Source organism: Plectropomus leopardus, chromosome 2 (assembly GCF_008729295.1).
Source record: "Plectropomus leopardus isolate mb chromosome 2, YSFRI_Pleo_2.0, whole genome shotgun sequence".
Taxonomy (NCBI): Eukaryota; Metazoa; Chordata; class Actinopteri; order Perciformes; family Serranidae; genus Plectropomus; species Plectropomus leopardus.
In genome coordinates, this window is record NC_056464.1 from 37,898,216 (window position 1) to 37,921,676 (window position 23,461).

Here is a 23,461-nt window from a genome sequence, read left to right on the forward strand (position 1 = left end):
GTATTTCTAAACTTTAATCCTGTGTGGGAAGCTTTGAAACAGCAAATAAAATCAATAAATGCATATTAAAGAACATTTTGCAGACGCGAGGAAAACAACTGAAACATTAAAAAGTCAAATGAACGAACACAAAGTATATTTTATTGTACAAAAACTTTGACTGTTTGTAGAAAATACAAATTTGTGGGTTGAAGAGAGATCAGAAAAGTTACAAAAATAACACAAACGTGTTCCCTGCTTACAAACTCACATCCATTATTGTATTTTTTTAAGCTGTCTGGAAGCAAAACCTACACTTTATTGCATTTCGGGAAAATGGTTAGTTTTTCACGAGCTTCTCTGCTCGTGTGCTTTTAGCAAACCAAGTGTGAACAAAGCAGCGGATATTAAATTGTTTTCTAAAATGTTAAATTCAATTAAAAAAAAAAAGATGTGTAGATACTACACACTCAACACAAACAAATGCTGCTCCAATCGAGCACTCTTTTGACACAACATTTTACATGAAATGGTTCATAACCACAAAAAAGGACACAGTAAAAGTTATTAGTAAAAGAATTATTTTCCCTCAGCGACAGAATCTCTATCAAAAGTAGAGACCTCTGAAAAAATAGTCGTGGAAGACTTGTTTAATACTAGAAAATGTACAATAGAGCTTGATTTGTCAAATCCTGTTAAAGAAACTATTTACACAAATTTAAGGTTCAAATTTTTGACATTTTTCTTTCAATTATATTTCGACCTGATGTGATGAACGGTGGGCTACAACTTCAGGATGTGACTGAAATCAGCTTTCAGCTTTTTCAGTCCTCGATATTTATCATCAACATCAGGTTCAAACTCCAGCGTCAGTTTTTACTTTTTACTATTTAAACTTTTAACTCTGATTATATATTTATTTATCTGTGTTTGCAGAAAACACTGCCAGGGTGAGATGTTCGATTTAGACCCAGGCTAAAAGAACATCTGTGCTCCGCTGTTGTCATGACAACCCAAATTTTGATTTCACATCAGTAAAATGAAAGATGAAAACAGCTGAAGAAGGTCGTCAGACTCAAAGCTTAGAATAAACTGAAGTGTTGAGTGATTTAGTTCTTAGTGTGATTCGTCGTCTGTAACACCGAGAAATACAAGCATTCAGTACTGCGCTTTAATAAAAGTTTCTACCACACGGACCTGAATTTGAAAAAAATAAAATAAATCTTCAACTAGCTTTTGCAACTTTCACAAAATCTTTCCTTTCTTCAAAAAGTATTTTTTTCCTCAACAAAAGTTGCTGGAAAAACAAAAATCCTGAAAACCTGCTTGTGCTGCCATCTGGTTCAAAGTTCTGACTTTAAACACTGAAACAATCGTGCGACACTAACGTGGGCGCGATCAGCTGCATTTGTGGGATAAAAGTTTATAAAAGTTAAGAGATTTTTAGAAGAGTTAAAAGACTTTTACAAAAGTAGAGACTTTTATACAAGTTCAGAGATTTTTAGAGAGATTTTTAGGGACTTTTGTAAGAGTTAGGAGGCTTTTATCACACGCAGTTTGGTGCAACAGTGACTGAAGATGCTGAAAAGTGAAAGTTCGGCTGAAATTAAAAAGTCCTCGAAGGTGAAAAGGTGAAACAGGTAAAGTGTGTCGTGATTGTGTGTTTTGATTCCTGATGGGGCTCGAATGTCACATTTTAGATATTATTACTGGATTCAAATCCAGATTTTATGGGGTTGTGACAAGACTCTAGGTGGATTATTTGGACAGAATAAAATGGCACGAATCATGCGATTATCTGCAGCTCAGGTTCTATGACTCTCGGGTTATCACACATAAAAGGTCACAATTAAACTGATGAAAAAAGACTCTTAGCGTCTTTTTTCATCATTAAATTTAAAGTTCTGTAATGAAAGTTAATTCAGTACTTGAATGTCTTGACGTGTCTCTCCGTCTGTCGCTCCGTCAGTGACTCTGCCGCTCGGACACGACGTCCTGCAGCCGCTTCAGCAGCACGTCCGGACTGCTGCCGTTCTCCGGACACGCCCTCTTACTGGGAGAGTCGCAGGATGACGACATCATCACATCGCCCTCCATGGTGAAGGCCCGCTTCCTGCTCACAGAGCCCTGACGGATCATCCGGTTAATGTCGGACAACTCCTGTACGGAGGGACGAGGCAGAAGAGGAAGAAAGAGTTAAATAATTGTCTTTATTTTGGATTTGCTCTCTTTTTTCGGGTACCGTTCATATCTGGACTAACAGGTGTCCAATAGTGCCATTTTTTTTGGTTATTTTTCTGTAATTAGAAAAATGACATTTTTGAACAGGCAGCAGGGGTAACGTCATCGACGACAAAGCAAATCTGCTGCACACATCGAGCTGATCTCGCGTTTCTGCCTGTCAGCTCGTGTCTGTGCGTGAGCAGCAGCGATACACCGCAAAACTTAAAAACCAAAAACGGGCTGCTTAAATCACTGAACCCAACAGAAGAGGTCGACCGATGCTGGTTTTTCAGAGCCGATACGATACACATTATTAGTATTTAATGAGACCGATAACCAATATTTGGAACCGATATGGATTTAGAGGAAAAATCTAAATCTTTCTGTCAATATTAAGAATTTGGAAAATGAAGAACTCCAACACAAAAATTTGTTTAAATGCTTTTAGCAAAAGTTTAATCAAAACTGAAACATCAACATCCCAGCAACTAAAGTGAAAATTTAACTTAAAAAATTGAATAAATAAAATAATCTCCCTGAGATTTTACAAAGTAAAAGTTCCTCCCATGCTGACAATTTCTTTCCACTTTTTAATTAATTGAGTTCATCGGCGATCAATAAAATAAAAAACTCATACAAATAACCATCAACGCCAAATATCGACCCCAATAATCAGCCAGGCCGATAATCTGTCGACCTCTACTCATCAGGAGAGTGTGTGTGTGTGTGTGTGTGTGTGTGTGTGTGTGTGTGTGTGTGTGTGTGTGTGTGGGTGTGTGTGTGTGTGTTCTTGCCTTGGACGGGCTGCTGTTGATCCTGTAGGTGTAGGAGTTCGGAGTGAGGCAGCTTGCAGAGTTCTTGTGAGGAGAAACGTACAGCGAGTGTCTCTGGGAAATTCGGCGAGGGGAGAGAGGCTGAGCCCGGACCGACGGGAACGGAGAGAGAGGAGGAGCGTCCGCCTGGAGGATCACACACACACACACACACACACACACACACACACACACACACACACACACACACACTTTTAATGTATTGTGTTAATTTCACTATACTGCACCCAGATTTCTGCTCCGGGTCATCGTGTCGTACCCGGTTATCGTGGACGGCGTATCGCAGTGCGAAGCTCTTCATCTTCAGGACGAAGACGTTGTTGTAGAACTGGATGAGGTCACCGCGTTCCTCCTCCCCTGATTGGTCGGAGTTCGTTTCTCCTGAGACCTGATTGGTTTTCTCTGCGGCTGATAAAACACACATCGACTGTTTTAATAACTTATCACATAAAACTGGCAAACGTGTGTGAGCTCCAGCTATTCTGATACCAGCACATCGATTAGTCTGTTAACCCTTTAAAACCTGAGCAAACTGGTTTGACTTCTTTCAAAAACACGAGAAGACGGCAACGGAAACTTATTACTACTTAACGGAAATTTGAAATTAGTAAAAAGTTGCAGGAAAATTACTTGAAAATAACCAACAAAAAGGTTTTTTTTCTGTAACATAGTTTTTTTAAAACACAATTCAGTGAAAATATATATGGTTTTCTGGATTTTTGATAATTTTGTAATAATTATCACCCTTTAAAAAATATAAAAAATTTAGGTCATTTTGTCTTATCACCTTTGACTAATTTCTTGCAATATCTGCAATATTTCTTGCCAAGTTAGTCACTGCATTTTGTGAAGATTGAAATGTTGCTAATAAATTCAGTGAAAGTGACCAACAGAGAGCACATCTTACATTCACCACCAGAAACAGGATCCACCTCCATGTTCTCATCAGTCACCGGCTCTCTGGGAGTGTGACGCAGTAACACGCTGCGGTAAACCTACACACACACACACACACACACACACACACACACACACACACACACACACACACAAACACACAAACACACACACACACACACACACACACACACACACACACACACACACAAACAAACACACTTTTTAAAACACAAACTTTGTACTGTAGCGTGACAATCAATTCAAAAACAAAAATCACAGGGTTTGTTCATTTAAAGGAAGTAAATTGATGCAATAATATTACAATATTATAAAAGAACCACATAAATGAATTTTTTAGTATCATTATCAGTTTGGTTGTTGTATGACAGTGAGTGTGTGTGTGTGTGTGTGTGAGTGTGTCTCACATGGCTGCTGGCCTGTGGTTGGCTGCGATAACACTTCATGATGTCGTGGAAGGTGTGAGTCTCTTTGGTGATCTGTGAGGAAAGATAAAACCACAGGAATTAAAAACAGGTCAGTGTTATTCAGTCGGCTGATTTCTTAAATGTCGTGTAAAATAGAAACCTGGTTTCTGTAATCGAGGCAGAGAAGTCCTAATAATATTTCTACCTGGTTAAGCTTCAGCTTTTCTGGCATAGAGAAAACTTTTCTATAAAAAAAGTGCCAGTGGAGAGTTCCCCACACCCCCCGACAGAGGCTCAGAGGCTCAGAGGCTCAGGTTAAGGCCCTAATGTCCTAAAATTCGAGGAATGTCCTGAAATTATATAAATGACAAAGTCATAATGATAAATGTCCTAAAATCCCCAAAATGTTCTAAAATCCTGAAAACATCCTAAAAATAAAATAAAAATAAAAATTCTACAGAATAAAATTTTTAAGTTTTATGATGAAGTTAATGATTGCTGAGTCAAAGAGTAATTTCCCCTACGAGGACAATAAAGCGTATCGTATCGTATCGTATCGTATCGTATCGTATCGGTTCCTCCAAGGACAAATTTTAGATTCAGGAATTAAAAACCTTCTTTATCTGTCAGAAAGATGTTTCTCTGTGAGGTCAAATATGTTAAACGTGAATCTCTCTCACTTTGGATATGATGTAGACGCTGCACAGCAGCAGCTGGTCGAGGTGTCTGTCCTTCATCAGACCGGTACAGTGAACCAGAGAGTGTTCAAAACACGTCCAGATTTTCCCTCGCAGCTCCGACGACACGTCCATCTTCACACACAGATCCCTCAGACGGACACTGGCCAGGTGATACACCTGCAGAGCAACACACAGGAGACGAGCTGGTCAGAAGACTGACACATGAAACAAGTGTAGAAAAATACCAGACTGCAAAAGCGACTGGAAGTTTATATATTCTATCACACTAACTGGAAACTAATCTCCTCATATGGAAATAAAATAAAATAAAATAAAAACACAAATAAAATTCTACAGAATCAAATTTAAACTTCTTAAGGACTTAATGATTAATGGTGACAAAAAATCGTATTAATCGATGATTAAAATAATTATTAGTTGCAGCTCCAGTGGGGAGTCATAACAGCAATATCAATGAGACTTAATCAATGAAATATCTCATGCTAAATTCTCTTTTTGTTTCCTGGACAGATTTTCAGGAAGAGACCTGCAGAAAAGTGCAGCGAATGATCAGATCAGATAGACAAATGTAAAAATAGTTAATCTGAAACATTTTAATTTCAAAGCAAATTATCTTTTAACACATTGTGATCAAAATCATTTACTTCACTCAAAGGGTTTTGCAATCTGTACAACATGCAGCAACCTCAATTTCTGCTGAAATCACATTCAAAATAAAGTTTTTTTGACCTTCCTGAAGAACAGAGCGAGTGATCCGGTGCGTCGTGGCCGGCCGCTTCCTGTCTGGGGGTCGGAGGTCGTGGGAGCGGTGGCGATGCGGCTCGGGGAGGCGTTCAGCAGGAACTGAGCAGTGATGGTGCCAGAGGAGTCGCACGGCTGAACCGGGATCAGCGTGATAGTGCGGTCGTTGTTCAGACCTGCAAACATTCACACACAATTATTGATAAGAAAAAATGTTTTTTATGAGGTTTTTTTCAGCCTGTCGGGGTTAAAGGCTTTGACTCGCGTGCAGCTGAGGCACAAACAGCAGGTCTCACTGTAGGACACTCTGATCTGACGAGAGAAAAATGCAAAAAGAGCTCTTTCACTGCATTTCATAGTTTATAAAACTGTTTTTTTTATTGTGCAGAAGAGATGAAGACATTAAATTTACAGCAGTGATCTTTTAAGAAGTAAAAGAAACACGCACATTTATCTTTGTGTCTCTGCATGTTTCGCTTTCTGTGCTGCTGAAGCTTCAGTTCAGACTTGTTTTGTGTTGAAAGTGAAACAGAAATGTCACCCGGTCTGACTGACACCGTGACTTTTACAAAAGGTCACAGGACGCTGATACAGACGTGAGGCAGAGATATGAAACTGTCATCAGGGGCTCTGACAGCAGTCGTTTTTGCATCAGCATCGCCTTTATATTCTCAATCAATCAGTTTTATTCATAAAGCCAATTATTACAGATCACAATTTGCCTCAGAGGGCTTTATAGGATATGATATCCCCCTGTCATTACACCCTCATAGCAAAGGAGAAAAAAATCATCCCAAAAAAAACTATAACGGGGAAAAATGATAAAAACCTCAGAAAGAGCGACCGAGGAAGGATCCCTCTTCAAGGACGGGCAGATGTGCAATAGATGTCGTAAAAAACAATTAAATTACAGTAGATTCAAAATGATATTTAGAAATGAGAGAGACAGAGGAGACAGAGCGGGAGGAAGAGAGAGGGAGAGTTCACTCGTGTAAAGGTGTGAATGTGTCGCCTACCTTGCAGCGGGATACTCAGGACGGTGGCCTGGGCGCCCTGAGCTCCGATCTTCAGGGTGCTGGTCGAGCCAAACGTCAACCTCTTGGCCGGCGACGACATCGGGCTCAGGCCTGAGGGCGCTCCTAATGTCGCGGCCGGAGGATCGTCGCCGAACAGACGCCGTTTGGCGCTGCCGGCCGCCGGGGAGCTGTACCTGTCGTGGACCGACAGCGGAGAGGGAGGCACATCTGGAGGAAGGAAACAGATGATTTAGTTTATATCTGCCATGAGTGGCAGTTAACCCTTCATTTTCATTATTAAGATTTGAGTTGAATTAATTAATTTTTGTGTGTTTTTAGCTAACTGACATTCATATAGTTTAATTATAGTTTTATTATAAAAATATAACTGTGTACTGGAAAACCAGAACTGATAAAGTCCCTTGTTTACTGTTCGGAGCTGAACTCCTTACCTCTGAGGTACCAGAGGCTGAGGAGTCCAACTGCTACAGAAGATGAATTGTGAAGATAAAATTACGAGCTTTCAGTTTACGCCACCAACGAGGCACAGAGGGGTTTTTTATGAGTTGAACTTATTATTTCTGCTAATGAGGTAGTGACAGTTGTTGAATTTTCAGAGACATTTTGTACTGATCATTTTTTCTCTTGATTTTGCGTGTTTTTAGTTCTCACGGCAACATGTGTGACCGCGTGTTTGTGCGATAAAAGCCCAAAAACTAGAGAAACGCCTCACAGCTCATGTGAGACTACAAAATCCATGAACGCAAACACCCACCTTTCCGTGCGCTGCCCAGGCCTGATCTGAACTCCCTGATGCGGGGGTGGATGATCGGGGAGAGGGCGACCAGAGGCAGGTGGGACTGACCTGCGCTGGTAGAACCAGAGCCAGAACCAGGACCAGAACCAGTGTCGAGACTGGAGGAGAAATTCACCTGCAGACAGACGAGGAGAGGGAGCCAATGAGAGAAGGAGAGAGAAAGTAGGAGTAAGATTTCAGAAATAAACTAAATAAAGACAGAGAAAGGAAGCATCAATAAGAGGAGGAAAGTTTGTGAGGACGGCTGTGATGAGCCGTTACTCAAACACGCTCATTAACTGATACGTAAGACAGAAATGCATTTTAATAACCTAATGGTCTATTGATTAAGCACAATAAGTTACTTCAAAATATCAATACTGTCCTGAAAATACACAATTTGAAAGTGAAGTCAGACCTGTGGACATACTGAGAACGATAAAACCGTTTTTAAGCTTTGTTTTAACTAATTCTCTTGTTCTTGTTTCCTTTGCTACTTATCACGCCACCATGACGCCAAACTCGCCGCGTCATATAGAATTTAAGGACTCTTAATTGTATATTTTTACTTTGTCTCAGGACACGTTTGACGACAACAGCCCGACTGAAAACACAAGTCTTTCCTTTGCGTTAAAAAAACAAGGGTTTATATGAAAACATTTCGGATTCTTGTGCACACGGATCCTCAAAAAACAAGTGAAAACGCTGCAATATGCATGCCAGGCCAGTAGCTGGCGCTGTAACTTTGGATGACACACAATAGAAAAACACTGCGCACACACACGTGCAAAGTGCGGCTGCGAGAAAAAAAGAAAAGAAAATGAAAGTTAAAATCAATACTTTTTGGCAAATGAACTTCTATACATCTCTATATTTCCACAGTTCAAAGCAGCCTGCATTTTGTTTTTCCTCTATATACACAATAACAATGTGTGTGTTTTCTCGCTGACCTCCTCCACTGTGGGGACTTTGTTCCCAGCAGCCTGCAGGGCGCTCCACAGGGCGGAGTCAGCGCTCCACGCTCTGCTCTCCAGAACCTGCTCCTCGATCAGGTTCAGGTGCTTCACCATGTCTCTGGACAGACCTTCCTCTGAGCGGATAAACACCTCGATCACCTGCGCGCGCGCACACACACACACACACACACATGCAGATGCGCACGCACACACACGATAAATCATTTTCTTATGTTTAAACTATTTTGCAAATAGAGTCAAACAGCAAAAAGAGACATGAATTTGATCTGTCTAAAGATGTAAAAGTGTGTGAGTGTGTGTGTGTTTGTGTGTGCTTGTGTGTGTTTTTGTTTAACCTTAAAAAAGTAGAATGGGGAGAGTTTGAAGATGTTGATGATCCAGGGGAAGCTTCTCTGGGAGCTGTAGGCGAACAGCACCACCTCCAGACAACACGCCATCAGGGAACAGTGGAAGATATCCTGCTCCAATAACACCTACAAAACACACACACACACACACGCACACGCACACGCACACGCACACGCACACGCACACGCACACGCACACGCACACTTATATTAAAAAGGGATGTAATCCTGTGCAAACACATGTGGAGGTCTCTAATGAAAGGATGAAGGGAAAGCAGAGATTTCTGGTATTTTGGACAATTTTTATGAACTATGATATAAAATATTTCCAGTTGATGTAAAATCAAATAAAACATTCTACATTAATGTTCTTGGGAACAGTTTTTATACTCAAAAAGCCTTAATAGTTAATACTTTTTAACAACATCTAGTTGAAAAATTGAGAACATTAAGACAGCTTACAAACAGCACGTTTAAAAAAAACTTTAAAAAATTCACTAATTGTGGAGAAAAGAGACAGACATGACAGACACGTGTGTGGCTGCTGCTTACACTCATGTCTTTGCCGTGCAGCCGTTTGGTCTCCTGAACCATGACGTTCTCCAGGATCTTATAGTAGAGGACCTCCGCCAGCTTCAAACGGTTTTCTGCAAAGTCTGAAACAAAAGACGAAAGGTAAGAGGTCCACGTAAAGAGACAGACTCCAGATTACAGTCATTTGTCCCAGCTTGTCCCTGCGAGCGTGTGTGAGTGTGTGTGTGCGCGCGTGCGTGCGTGTTGTACCTATATGAGAGCCGGGCATGTCCTCGGAGTCGTTGGTGTAATGTTCTTTGAAGGTTTGTCCCAGCGTCTTCACTCTGCCCAGGACGGACTCTGTGGGATCTCTGGAGCACGACCTTTACGTCACAGGACACACTGTTATTATTCTGGGTAAAGTTTGAGTATGCTGATGTTTTGTGCTTCAAAAAATACAAAAAGAATTATTTAAATATCAAAATATTTCCTGATTCATTTTCTGTTGATTGACTTTTAGTTGCAGCTCCAGGTGTGATGATCAGAATACGTTTTTTCTGTTTTTGCCTCTAATCTTTTACAACAATTTTCTAGAATTTAATGTTATTCTGCTTCTTAAATCTACAGCAGTCTCGTGGAAAGACTCGTGGAATATATCTATTAAAATAAGGAATGTGTTTGCTGGCACATCCTCACTGTTTTTTTACTGTGTTTTGTTTATTAAGGTGAATGATTTGTAATTTATTAAGTGCTGTAATAGGCCTCATGCTTACAATCAGTACATGGTATGTCTGTTCACGAAATAAAATGACATTATGTCATAATGACCGCTAACGTTCCACATTTCTTGTTTCTTGAATAAAGGACAAACAAAACAAATCTACAGTAAAAAAAACCCACAGCAGTCTCATCTGCTCTCCTCCAAAGTTTTTCTACTCGACCAGAAAATCCTCCACTTTTATCATAAATAGGTGGGTTTATGAATATATATGTGTATATGTATTATATTTCTTTAAAATTAAGAAAAATGACTGAAGGGGTAGAATTAAATAAGTGTAAACTTCTTTCTACGGGCATGTCAATGCTTTTCACTTTATTCTGCTTATTTGTTGGAACTGATTCATCTTTTTGTTGTGTATTTTGTTTTCACAATAAATTTTCATTCATTCATTTATTTGACTCTATTCTGGTTCAGAATTACTTGACGCTGCTCGACTGCAACAAACAACAAGAAGCAGAAAGAGATAAAAAGAAACTGACTTGAAGATCTGCATCAGGTGGTCGCTGGGCGCCGCCCTCAACCCGGCCACCATGCTCTGCAGCCGGCTGACGCTCTGCGTCGCAGAGGAGACGGGCGTGACCAGCAGGTCCTTCTCCTTCAGGTAAACTCGTCCCGTCAGAGGGGTGGAGGGCGCGAGAGAGCCCGACTGCAGACAGAGAGTTTAGCCGTCTGTGTGTCTCTATAAAGTTGCTTTTTCTCTGTTTCTTTACATGGTGTTGACTGTGAATTTATTAACGAGATGTAAGATTTTTGTCCTCAGTGGGCCAAGCTGAGAGAAACTGCTAGAAAAAGAGTTTTAAGAAAGTTACCTGAAAATGAAAAAAACAACAACAAAAAAACCCAAACAAAGTGTAAAACAAACAAACAAATAAGTTAAAAAATTCTTGGAGAAAAGTGATTAAAATGTAATGATAATTTAAATATGAAATTATGATAATAAGTTGCTGTATGTCATCTCTAAAAAGCCCCAAAATTATCTTTAAAAGAAAGGGAAAAAAGTGCTGCTGAGGTGTGAGGTGTGTGTGTGTGTGTGTGTACCTTCTGTACATGTTGTTGCAGCTGGTTCTGCGCAGTCGTCTGGCTCACAGATGGTTCCTGAATGATCTTTCTTGGAGTCCCGATTTCTTCGTCGGCGTCGGCTCCCAGAAACACTCTCTCATCAAAATCTCCCACCGTCAACACGTACTCCTCATACTCCCTGTTAATGGCTTTACTGTAAACAACAACACACACAAAGACAGACAATCAAACACTGCGTTATCTCTCAGAACTAACTCTAATTCAGACACGCTGACTTGGAGACGGAAAAACGCGACTTTTCCCTGTGAGTTGACCTCTGATCGCTGACTGACTTACTTGTTATCAATGAAGTTCTGAGGATCCAGCAGTTCTGTTAAATGGTCCTCGTTGCCTTTCAGGATCTGATCGGGAAAAGACCAGCAAGAGTTTACAATGACAATAATGAAACGTAGAACGTTTGCTTAGGAAAAAACAAATAAATAAAACCTAGGTTGAAGATCGTCAGGGAGATTCAACTTGCTTTGCTTGGGGGCCACTTTTGCAAAAATAACAGAAGGCCAGGGGACAGTTGCAGCAGCCCCAAACATGTTTCAGGGATTTTAGACTTTCGGACAAAGTCAAGCTGGAGTGGGCATTTGGACAAGTCTACGCTGGAGCAGGCTGGTGGACATTTCTGCATGCTGGAGCGTGCTTTTGGACATGTCCACGCAGGAGCAGGCTGTTGGACATGTCCGTGCTGGAGTGGGAATTCGCACAGGACCGCGCTGGACCTGGCTGTTGGACATGTCCGCGCGCTGGAGCGGGCTGTCCAAGTTCAGGAAAGTAAAAACATCATTTCCCGTAGCCACTAGGTGGTGCTATTACGACTGGTGAATATTGTCACGCAGACGTGTTCAGGGCGGGACCTTCATCAAACCTATGAAGTTTCAGGCAGATCAGACAATGTACACCAAAGTTACCACAATATCCTGTTTAATGGCGAGACATCAAAATTGTACGCCGCACCACGGGAAAACCGTAAAAGTTTTGCTAGGGTTTAATCATGAAGGGGTTAGCATTGGACACACCCAATTTGAAGTCCATCGGATTAATCCTGTAAGACAAGTTTGCAAAAGTACGAGGCGCAAAAATCGCAATAAATCAGCACCAAATTTCAGGTTTGGGGGGGGGGGGGGGTCAAGAGGCTTTTTTGTGCGTCTGGGCGTGATACATAAGTGTACTGATTTTCATAAATGTAGGTTAAACTACACATTAGGGGGTGCTGCCATTTTGCCACGCCTGTTTCCGAAACCACCAAAAGACGAAATTTTTCGCCAGGACGGACGAGCGTACCACTTGTCATGAGTTTTCGGGAATGTCTAGGCCTCCAAAAATACAATTCACCGGGGAGAAAAATAATAATTCCTGGCATTTCAAGAGGGTCCTCGCATGTTTCGTGCCCGAATGAATCTATACATTTGTGTGTGTGTGTGTGTGTGTGTGTGTGTGTACCTGTCTCTGGAACAGTTTCTGTATGTAGGGTTTGAAGTAATGTTGTTTGATGCCTTTTGCCTCCACCACCAGCCCGTCGTGCAGCTCGCATAACCTCTCCAAAACACACGGGGGAGGCTCGTCTGGTGAAACGTGGCCATCAGCACGGTAGAGAGCAGGCAGACCTACACACACATACACACACACACACACACACACACACACACACACACACACACACACACACACACAAAAACATTGATAATTAAGCTTACATGCCAGTAGACTCAGTCGACTCATTCTGACTGAAGACCAGGTTTTCGTTGCTGCCTTAAATGTAAGACTCAAACAAGGCCTACCTCTGAATGTCGGGTTGATGAGGTCCTTCCTGTTGGCGCACAGCAGAGCGTTGCCAAACACCAAATCCAGACAGCAAAGCAGCAGGTGGTACGAGTTCACCAGGTCGTCACCGATCATACGGAAGTTACCTTCACAAATACACATCATACGTCACACACAAATAATCTGCATCCTCACAAGAGCAGCTGCTCTTTCTTTTATAATATTCTGTTATGTATGTTTGTGCCTCACGTAAAGAACTCTGAATTGTCTTTGTGTCTGAAGTGTGTCTCACAAATAAACTTGCCTTAATAGAGGGAATCATTTTCAGATTAATAGTTAAAAGTATTCATTAATTTTAGCTCCAAACGAAACACTGTAAGCATTCAGCTACATAAAGTGGTTGACTATATAATGAAAACCAAAACTTTTGGACATTTCTACAATTTAAAAACATTTCTAGAATTTTGAGACATTTGTATGATTTTAGGACATTTCTACAATTTTAGGACGTTTATGGGACTTTCAGACATTTCTGGTCCATTAAACATATAATGAAAACCAAAAACTAAAGCAGAGCCTAAAAATACCTCATCCGCAAATTTTCATTTGTACATCAATTATTATCTTTTCTTGAATACCTCAGCACTGAATTATTTATAAATTGAAATTATAGTATAATACTAAATCTTACTTATCTAGTCGTATGTACTTTATTTAGTACTTCCCAAACACAAGCTTTTTTTACTAAAACGTTGCCATATCTGGATTCTTGGTTCATTGTGGAGGAATTTGCGAAAAGAAAATATGGCATTTTAGGGCATTTTCAGGTTCTGACAAAGTCTCGTTTTGAACATTTTCACTGACGTCAGTAAAAATGAGACGGCGCTTTGAGCTGGTTGTTTCTTGGTACCTTTGGTGTAGACAAACAGAGTCCAGCAGAACTTGAACACATCGCTGATGTGACAGGGCAGCCGCCTGCAGAGCCAAACACACACACTTGGTTAGACTGGCCCCTGAGGGACTGTGTGTGTCTGTGTGTGTGTGTGTGTGTGTGTGTGTGTGTGTGTGTGTGGTCAGAGAGTTCAAACAAAGACAAAGGGAAGGGACAAGAGGGAGAATAACAATAAAGTATAAATGTGTGTGTGTGTGTGTGTGTGTGTGTGTGTGTGTGTGTGTGTGGAACCTGTGTTTCCTGCTCCGTGGTTGCCGTGGCGGCTCGCCTCCCTGCGGGTTCTGAAACATGTCCATGAAGATGGGCTCAAACTTGCGGAAAATCACAGTGGAAACCTCAAAGTTGCGCTCGAGTCGCTCGACGCGCAGCCTGAAGTCCTGCGACAGGTTGGACATGTCGGCCCACTTCCTCATCTTAGAGAAGAACTGGATCAGACTGGGAGGACGGGGACAAAACGTGTGAGGAGCGACATACCAGAACGTCAACACGTTTATTTTCAATAGTATCTTTCATACAAGTCAGTGCTGTTCAGTGTTTCTCAAAAGACTGACAAGCTGAAGATAAGAGAACAAGAGTAGAACGTGTAAACAACATATGAAAAAACAATTTAACAATTTAAGAACCAAAGCATGCAAGAGACTAAAATGAGGGAAGTAAGTCATACTGACAGTAATTGTTGTAATGTTAAATAAAGCTATATTAAGGAATAAGATAAAAGATTAAAAGGACAAATCAAGATTAAAAATGAAGACAATAAAACAGAAATATACATAGATAAACAGGATTTCACAAACAGAAATTTAATACATCAAAAAAAAAAAAAAAACAACTTTCATACAACCTTAAAAAGATTTCAATTCATCATAAAGAAACAAAGCTGGATGTTAAACTACAGCTACAATAATCAGTTTATTGTTCGAGTAGTTGGTCCACAGAATTCTGATTTGCAGCTTTTTTGAAAATGTTTTTCAAGACAACATGCCAGAAAAGTTGGTTCCAGCCTCTCAAAAGAGGATTCTGTCGTTTTTTTAACATATAAATTGAATATCTTTGTTTTTTGGACTGCTGCCATTACGCCTCCACATTCTATATAAAACATTCAGTTAAGTTATGTGTGCGACCCAGTGCTGGGTTAAAAAAAGACTTAAAAAAGCAGAGAGCAGCAGTTAGTGGCTAACTAAAAGAGGAAGAACGACAACTGTTCATGTCAGCAAATCAGGGAAACAATGAGATTCGATCGCTCCTTACCCTCCGAGAAGAGGACAAGATAATAACAAAGACAGTAAATACTGTTATTGTCATGTTATGCCATTTTTATTCTTCAGAATGCATTGCCAATGTGTATGTTAAACGTCACACAAAAGGCCAACATTGTTGTGTTAAACGTCACACTCCTTTTGTTTCTGCGATGTCAGCATGCTAACTAAAATCAAACACCTGATCCACATGATGCAGCCGTTGTTTGGTTTAAAAAAGGGACTTTGTGGCGACCCTACAGTGCAATCTCTGTGTAAAATGGGCTGGAGACTGACCTGAGTTTGGCTGTGCGCAGGATCCTCGTGAGGGAGACACAGTTTCCTTCCATTAACCCTTTACCCACCGTGGGAGTGGAGCCCTTCCTGCAGGCTGCATACAGAGAGCAGGCCAACCAGTGCACCACCTCTCCCTGCACAAACACAGAAACACATTCAAACACATCAAGTTTATCTTTGTTCTGCATAATCAGAAAGCTCAATGCTCGATGATCCACTCCAAGCATACAAACACAAACTTAAGAACATCCAACCTTATTTTATTTAATTTGATCTTTCCTGAAACTATTAGTCCATTAATTTATAAGTCAATCAACAGAGAGCTAACTGGAAACGATGTTGGAAATTTATGGTTAGTGACAAAAGTGACAAAACATAAATAAAAAATTCTTAATTAAAAAAGCTTAATTATGCCACTAAAGTGACTAATGAATCGCTTTGATAATTCAAACTGGTAAATGTCACTTTGTAGAAAGACGCCAAAGCAGCTGTTAGCTGAGTACATTGATTAAGTGCCATTAAACTCCATTTAACCAGCATGTGGCTGCTGCGACTCCCCTCTTATCTGACACCATGAAGCAAAGTCGTAATGAAGTGGCTGTAAAGCCTGATTGATCCCAGCCTTCAACACTGAGGATGATGATGATGATGATGATGATGATGATGTAATCACTGGCCCAGAGTTGGGGAACCAGTCTCACGAGGAGAAGCACTGATGGACACATCGTGGCATGTCAGTTTGCACTAAATCAATAATGCTTTAAGCTGCTGCTTACATGTATGACGTGTGTATTTTTTTAGGCACAGCACAGTACATTTGGTTGTATAAATATGTTAAACAACAATGAAGCTAATTTATTTGTTCATTTTTGTCCAAATTTTAGATGGAAGTAGATTTAAATGACTGATGAAATATCACTATTTTAAGCTCACATTTGTCACAGATGGTGTGTCCAAGGTTCATCGGAAATGTGAAAATCCAACAATAATTTCTGTTTTTACAGTTTCAGGCTGTAATAAATGGGTTTGGAGTTTGGAAGGCGAGTTTTCCTTAAAAATCTGAGATAAGATAAATACAAAACACAACCATTCAAATTTACATGCCCCTATCCTAACCCAACATAAAAAGCACAAATCCCTCCAACTTCGTAACACATAATCCGCAAATTGCAAAAGAATTGTTTATTTAGAATTAAAAAAAAAAAAACCTAAGGAAAATTATCAAAAAAAAACAATTAAAAAATATATTTGATATGCATCCCCCTTTTTGCACCACCCCTTCACACAGACCAAACAGTCCCTAAGTAGGTTTAACCCTTTGAAACCTGAAGTGACATCACTTTTCTTATGCTGCTTTCAGATGCCTGTCACAAGTATTTAACAGTAAGTAAAGTGTTGCAGTTTCTTTCAAAAACACAAAGGACAAAAGTCGATGAGCAATTTCATAACACATGATCCACAAATTACAAAACATAGTAGCCTATATTTAGAAAATATTTTGAAAAAACTAAGGAAAATTAAAAAAAAAAAAAAAAAAAAACAATTAAAAAAAACAAGAGAAATAATATATTTATAACGATCAAAATTACGTATTTAAAATTATGTTACAACATAATAATTTTAAGCACTTTTCCACGTCATTTCCTTGTCGTCGTTGTTGTTTTTTTAACTATTTATTTTCTAACTAATTATAAAAGGTCATTTTCTTGTACTTTTTGCTATTTTTTTGGTCACTTCTTCTCTTGTTGCTCATTGCCTTCTCCCAGTGTTTTTGACAGAAATCAGGCCAGTCTGCTCGGGCTTCACAGGGTTAAGTGTTAACGCTGGACAATGAAAACACGCGCTGGTCGGAGCCCTTTAAACAGTGTTTGTGTCGCACGCGCAACCCCGCAGGAAGTTCACAGCGCGAGGAAAGTTCGTTATTTCTCAGCACGTCTGTTTCTGCGCAGCAGGTCGAGTCAGCACACAGATGATAATCAGTTTCATGACATTATTATCGGTCACCTCCAGCGTGTATGTGTTCCAGATGGCAGTGAAGTTCTCCATGGCTTCAGTGGCGGTCTGCTCGTCCATGTTCAGCTCCTGACACAACGTCTCCAAACTCCTCCGCACCGAGCTCTCCTCCATCCTCCCCGACTCCGAATCCGACGACTCTTCGCCCCGCATCCGTTCAGAATATCACTTTTTAAAAGTTTACGTTAAAAATTAAAAGAAAAACCTCCAGAGTTTCAACCCAAAACACCAAAACACGACAACAGCTTCCCCCAACGACCCGGCGGACTTCCGCTAACCCTCCCCACAATGCAGCGCGTTGGCGCGAAAACCGCCGGGCAGCAACCAATCAGAAGCGAGGGGAGCGTCGCGTTCTTTGCCCAACCCCCTTACTCCTGCTCGCGTGCTCCTTCGAACCCTCGAACCGGCCAAGCGTTACTAAGCAACCGTTCCCTTAACTACGAGTTCTAACGGTTACTAACGTTTTACTGGACATCTTTTAAATCACTTTTTAAAACCAATTTTATCTTTTAATGTATATATTTTTATTTTGTCTTGATCCTGCTTATTAAATTGGAAATGACTGATCTCTTCTTTTATTGACATTTCTATGTTTTAATGACTTTTTGAAGAAATGGTTAACCAAGCTCACTCCATTAATTGACAATTTTTGGTGAATTTCATCGGTATGTTTACTTTTACTGTTGATCGGGATGGCTTTTTTAATCAAGTTTGGTTGTGTGCCTGTTTATTGTGTTTTTAAATTGTTTTGTACCACCAACCGCAGACCAAATTTCCCACTGAAGGACAATAAAAGTCCTGAACTGAACTAAACTAAACTTATTATTATCATATACATGCATTTACTTTGTTTTTTGTTACATTATTGTATTTTTTAATATGTTTTTGCCGATATTACTTTGTGTAATTCTATCTTAATTTTTGTCTGGCCTTAGTTTGGGATTACTTTTATTAGTATTGTTGGGCTTTTTTTTTTTTTAAAATAATGCCTCTGCATTGCTTTGTTTGTCAAATCACTTTGTAAACTCTGCTGTGGCCTAAAAAGTCTAATATTTTCCTTTTTAAAATGCAGGGAAGTCAAACTGTATGTAGCGTACAAGAAAAGTAATCAAAGAATACCCCAAATCTTATGTTTTTTTTTTTTATTTATTAGAAGTGTTCAAGATTTATATCTATGTTGAATTTACATACAAGCTCATCTAAGGACAGTCATTGTTGTTCGTAAATACAGTGTTCGAGTACATGTGCTAAGATATTTGTTCAACATGAAACGGCTCCTCCACTGATCAGTGACAAATTATACCTTCACTGAACCTTCAGCCGGTGAGCTGCAACGTTTAAACAGCTCTTGAGTTTTATATGGTAACACTCTGAAAATAACTTTTCTTCACTACGACTACTTTTACCTCTGATGTCAGTCGTGCTCATCTGTGACCTTAATAAACAGAATTTACAGCTTTAGACCTCAGGGTGAATTTGGCTTTCTTAAATAATCACAGTACAAAGCTTAAAAAAAGAAATCATTTCATTGCCCACGTTCGGACACTGATCACTGCATTAATTATAAAGGCTGATTCACTGACAGCACCATCTACAGTATGTGTTTGTGTGTCACCTTTTCAATCCATGACAACATCAAAAATCACCACCTTGCAGTTGTGTGCCTCCATGAACCAGTAAAGTTACAGTTTACATTCATTATTGTCCAAAATCATGTAGCCATGACAGAAGATAATGCTTCATATATGGATGCTGCTGCAAAGAAAATACAAATTACAAAATGTGGAAACTTTACACACATCTTCAACCCGGCAGAAGATCTACACAGTTATCACAGTTTCAAGATAAGTCAACAATTCAGTATCTGAAGAAACGTCTCCCCTTCTGTTCCTGAGAAAAGATGAACGACGGCCAGAAAATTGTTGTTGCAGAACATTATGATGTCAACGCGACCTTTTAAAATATAAAATGTCATCACTTTATCATTTTAGACATCCGTGTGACATTTCATCATAAAAGTTTATAATTGAGTCCAAGTCGGCGTTAGTGACAAATTTGGGGAATTTCCCTCTAGACTTTTTCAAGATATCATGTTCAAAAGAATGAGACGGACGCAAGATGACGGTGACCTTAGCCTCTAATTACCAAAAATCTAATCAGTTCATCCTTGAGTCCAAGTGGACATCAGTGCCAAAGTTAAGGAAATTCCCTCAAGGCCCCTTTGAGATGTTGTGTTCAAGATGAGACGGATGCAAGGATATAGTGACCTTGATCTTTGTTCACAAAAAAATATATATATCAGTTCATCAATGGGTCCATGTGGACATTTTGCCAAATTTGAGGACCTTTCCTCAAGGCCTCTTTGAGATATGTTCATGAGAATCAGATGGACACAAGAACAATGTCACCTTGACCCTTGATCATTAAAATCTAAATAGTTCATCACTGAGTCAAAGTGGTGGTTTGAGCCCAATTTGAAGAAATTCCCTCATATCAAGGCTTCTTGTGATATCACAACCAAGAAGATGAGACCTTCACATGGTCATCATGACCTTAACCTTTAATCAACTAATCTAATCAGTTCATGTTTGAGTCCAAGTAGACATTTGTTCCCAATCTAAGGAAATTTCCTCAAGGCGTTCTTGAGATCTTACATTCAAAAAAATGACATGGAAAGACAACCCGAAAACATAATGCCACAGCTTCTCCTTGCACGGAGGTATAAAACTTATATCACATATACATTTAAAGGGAAAGAAATACTACAAAAACAATTTAACTCATGTAACTGAGGAGGTGTATAAAAATTGCATATAAAAAAAGATTAATTCAAAGAGTAACTAAACCCAAAAAACACTTTTTTCCCCCAGTTGAAAAGCACTACATTATGGGTATTTGATAGTGTTTTTAAATGATTCAGGTCCAACTCTTGACATGAGAGTGCAAAGTATAAAATCTCTTCATACTGTGTGTATAAATATGCATAGTGAGTAATAGTAATTTTGTCTCAGCCCCCTCCCAGCCGCGCCCGTTTTCTGGACTTTCCTTCACATTCCCGGGAGGAGGCGCTCCGGTCAAACGTGGGGGGTTTCGTTACTGCGCAAAACTTTTTTGTTACAGGAGATCATAAGTGTTTCAATGACATACTATTGCCAACAGTTTTTGAGTATAAATGATAATGATAAAATGTATTTAACAAAACTTGATGGCATTTCTTTAAAATACTACCAGTACTTCGACCTCTCAGCTCGATGGTTTCTAACGTTTATTCTTTCTCAGGTTTTCTTTAAAGTTTGTGATTTGGGTAAAACTTTTCCTACAACTGCTACAATTATGTGGCTCTCAAATTCGGAGAGTTCCTGTGTGTTTTGACTAGGGGTCGACCCATATCGATGTTTCAGAGCCGATGCCGATTATTAGTAGTTAATGAGACTGCTCAATATTTGGAACCGATATGCATTTACAGTAAAAATGAAAATCTTTGTCAATATTTAGAATTTGGAATATAACTAACTCCAACGCAAAACTTTAAACGCCTTTAGCAAATGTTTAATCAAATCTGAACTTTCAACATCATAAACAGCAAGTTCGCAGCAACTTCTTTTTTTTTAAAGTCAAGTTAAATTTTAAATAAAAAATGAACTAAAAATAGCTCCCTGAGGTTTTACAAAGCAAACCTTACTCTCATGCTGACACTCTGCAGTTTTTAAATGAATGTTATCTGCCATCATTTAAATAAAATGCTGATACAGATCATTCACAAAATGCTGAATATCGGCCCGATAATCAGTCGGGCGACCCCTAGTTTTGACCACGAACCAGAACTGAATCGTCTCCCAAATATTTCACAAACACAAGGCCACTTTGCCTGTTCGAGATCTTTGATGCTTTGCCAACACGTCAAAAGCTCAGTTTCTGCACATCGTGCAAAGTTGCATCGTTTCGCAAAGTCGCCTCATTTCGTACAGCTGCCTCATTTCGCAAAGTTGCCTCGTTTTGGAAAGTTCCCTCTTCTCCCGTGTGGATTGCCATGTGGGCCGTCAGCTGAGCTTTGCGTCCGAAAGCTTTTCCGCAGGTCATGCAGGTAAACGGCTTCTCGCCCGTGTGGACTCTGATGTGCCTTTTCAGCGCGGACATCTCGTAGAATCTGTTCCCGCAGAACTTGCAGAGGTACGGCTTCTCGCCTCTGTGCATCCTCATGTGCACCATCAGGCGATTGCTGTGTCTGAAATCTCGTCCGCATATTTCACAAGAATACGGCTTCTCACCTGTGTGCGTCGTCATGTGGACAATCAGGTGGCTGTTATATCGGAAATCTTTTCCGCATATTTTGCATGTAAATGGGTTCTCACCCGTGTGCGTCGTCATGTGGACCCTCAGGTGACTGTTGTACCGGAAGTCTTTCCCACATGTTTTGCACGTGAACGGTCGCTCACCTGTGTGGATTCTCAGGTGAATATTCAACTGGGACTTAAACTTGAAAGCTTTCCCACAGGTGTCACATTTGAATGACTTTTCGACAGAATTACCCAGAAGCTCTGACGGGGTCGAGTTGTACACGTTGTTGCTGTGACTCTCGAGGTGTCTCTGCAGCTCTGCGTTTCTAGCGGCGTCTCTGTGCTCTCCTCCTGGGTGATTCTGGCTCAGGTGAGAGTTGTGGGCGAGCAGCTGGTGGTCAGGGTTTGGTTCGGGGATCACATAGGTGATCACTGGTATGTCAGACTCGCTGAGCGCGTCCTCAGGATCTTCACAGTGCTCACTTTCCTCATAAGGAGGAATCAAAACAGAGTCATCCTCCTCCTGCTTCACTATGAGCTGCTCTCCCTGCTGGCTGGTGCACAGCTCCTCCTGCTCCTCCTTAATCTGCGGAGGCTCCGGCTCCTCCTGGTCCAGACTGGAGCTCCTCTCCTGAACACAGAGCTGCTGGTCAGCAGGAACCTCCTCCTGCCTGCGGGCATGTTGGTGTGGGAGGTCTGGAGAACAAAAGGACTGTGATTTTACAGAAGAAAATGCACAGATGCTACCAAAATAACACCAACACATACTTAAATATTTGGCTTTAAACATATAAAGCAAATCAAAGCATTATTTGTTATTGACTTTATTAAGATTTACGCACCTATTTTTTGTGCTCCGGGTTTCCAAACGACGTCCAGCAGTCTGCGCTGACGGTCGATCACTTCTTCGTACTCGACGATGGTTCTTTTAAAAACTCCGAAGATTTCTTCCGCAGCAGCTGTGAGTCGCTGGTTGACAAACACCCTCAAATGCTCAACTGAAGACATTTTTGCCTGATGTTGATCTACGCAACAATTACACCGTCATGTCCCAGCAAAGTCCACCGAGCTAACGGCTAACGCAGCTAGCGACTGAATGGACTCCTTCCGTTGGATGTGTCTCACTGATAAAGTCCCGACTGAGCCGCTCATTCCTTCCGCGCATAAACTAGTCCTCCGCTCAGAGGATGTTTTTGGTCAGAGTTAAAATATAAAGAAATATCAAATGCACGGATGGAAACCTGACATAGTTTGGAACTGTAATTGCACTGGAATTTGTGCATTTGGTAATAAAAATTTTTTTTTGGGCAAAATAAATAAATAAATAAATAAATAAACAAACAAATAGTAAAAATGGATAAATGAATAAATAAAAAGTTATTTCTTAAAATAATATCAAATGCACGGATGGAAACCTGACACATTTTGGAACTGTAATTGCACTGGAATTTAAGCATTTGTTAATATTTTTTTGCAAAAAATAAAATAAATAAATAAATGGTAAAAATAAATAAATTAATAAATAAAAAGTTATTTCTTAAACTAATATCAAATGCACAGATGGAAACCTGACACATTTTGGAACAGTAATTGCACTGGAATTTAAGCATTTTTAATTTTTTT

At 40.1% G+C, this 23,461-nt stretch overlaps 2 protein-coding genes across 2 annotated transcripts; both read right to left on the reverse strand.

The window, feature by feature from the left end:
* Positions 1-1,332: 1,332 nt before the first annotated feature.
* rbl1 (retinoblastoma-like 1 (p107)) lies at positions 1,333-17,828 on the reverse strand. Its single transcript, XM_042495117.1, has 22 exons — positions 17,553-17,828; positions 15,549-15,682; positions 14,248-14,451; positions 13,975-14,039; positions 13,082-13,210; positions 12,744-12,907; positions 11,589-11,653; positions 11,271-11,445; positions 10,712-10,878; positions 9,722-9,834; positions 9,491-9,594; positions 8,927-9,064; positions 8,565-8,729; positions 7,594-7,750; positions 6,819-7,046; positions 5,791-5,978; positions 5,041-5,217; positions 4,361-4,432; positions 3,943-4,030; positions 3,295-3,443; positions 2,997-3,161; positions 1,333-2,139 (listed from the first exon to the last, which is right to left on the reverse strand). Exons 1-22 carry the CDS (start codon positions 17,712-17,714, stop codon positions 1,945-1,947), a joined length of 3,204 nt encoding a protein of 1,067 aa, XP_042351051.1. The 5' UTR covers positions 17,715-17,828; the 3' UTR covers positions 1,333-1,944.
* Positions 17,829-21,247: 3,419 nt separating this feature from the next.
* Positions 21,248-22,930, reverse strand: LOC121954112 (zinc finger protein with KRAB and SCAN domains 8-like). The gene is made up of 2 exons (XM_042501451.1): positions 22,681-22,930; positions 21,248-22,534 (listed from the first exon to the last, which is right to left on the reverse strand). Exons 1-2 carry the CDS (start codon positions 22,844-22,846, stop codon positions 21,462-21,464), a joined length of 1,239 nt encoding a protein of 412 aa, XP_042357385.1. The 5' UTR covers positions 22,847-22,930; the 3' UTR covers positions 21,248-21,461.
* Positions 22,931-23,461: the final 531 nt, after the last annotated feature.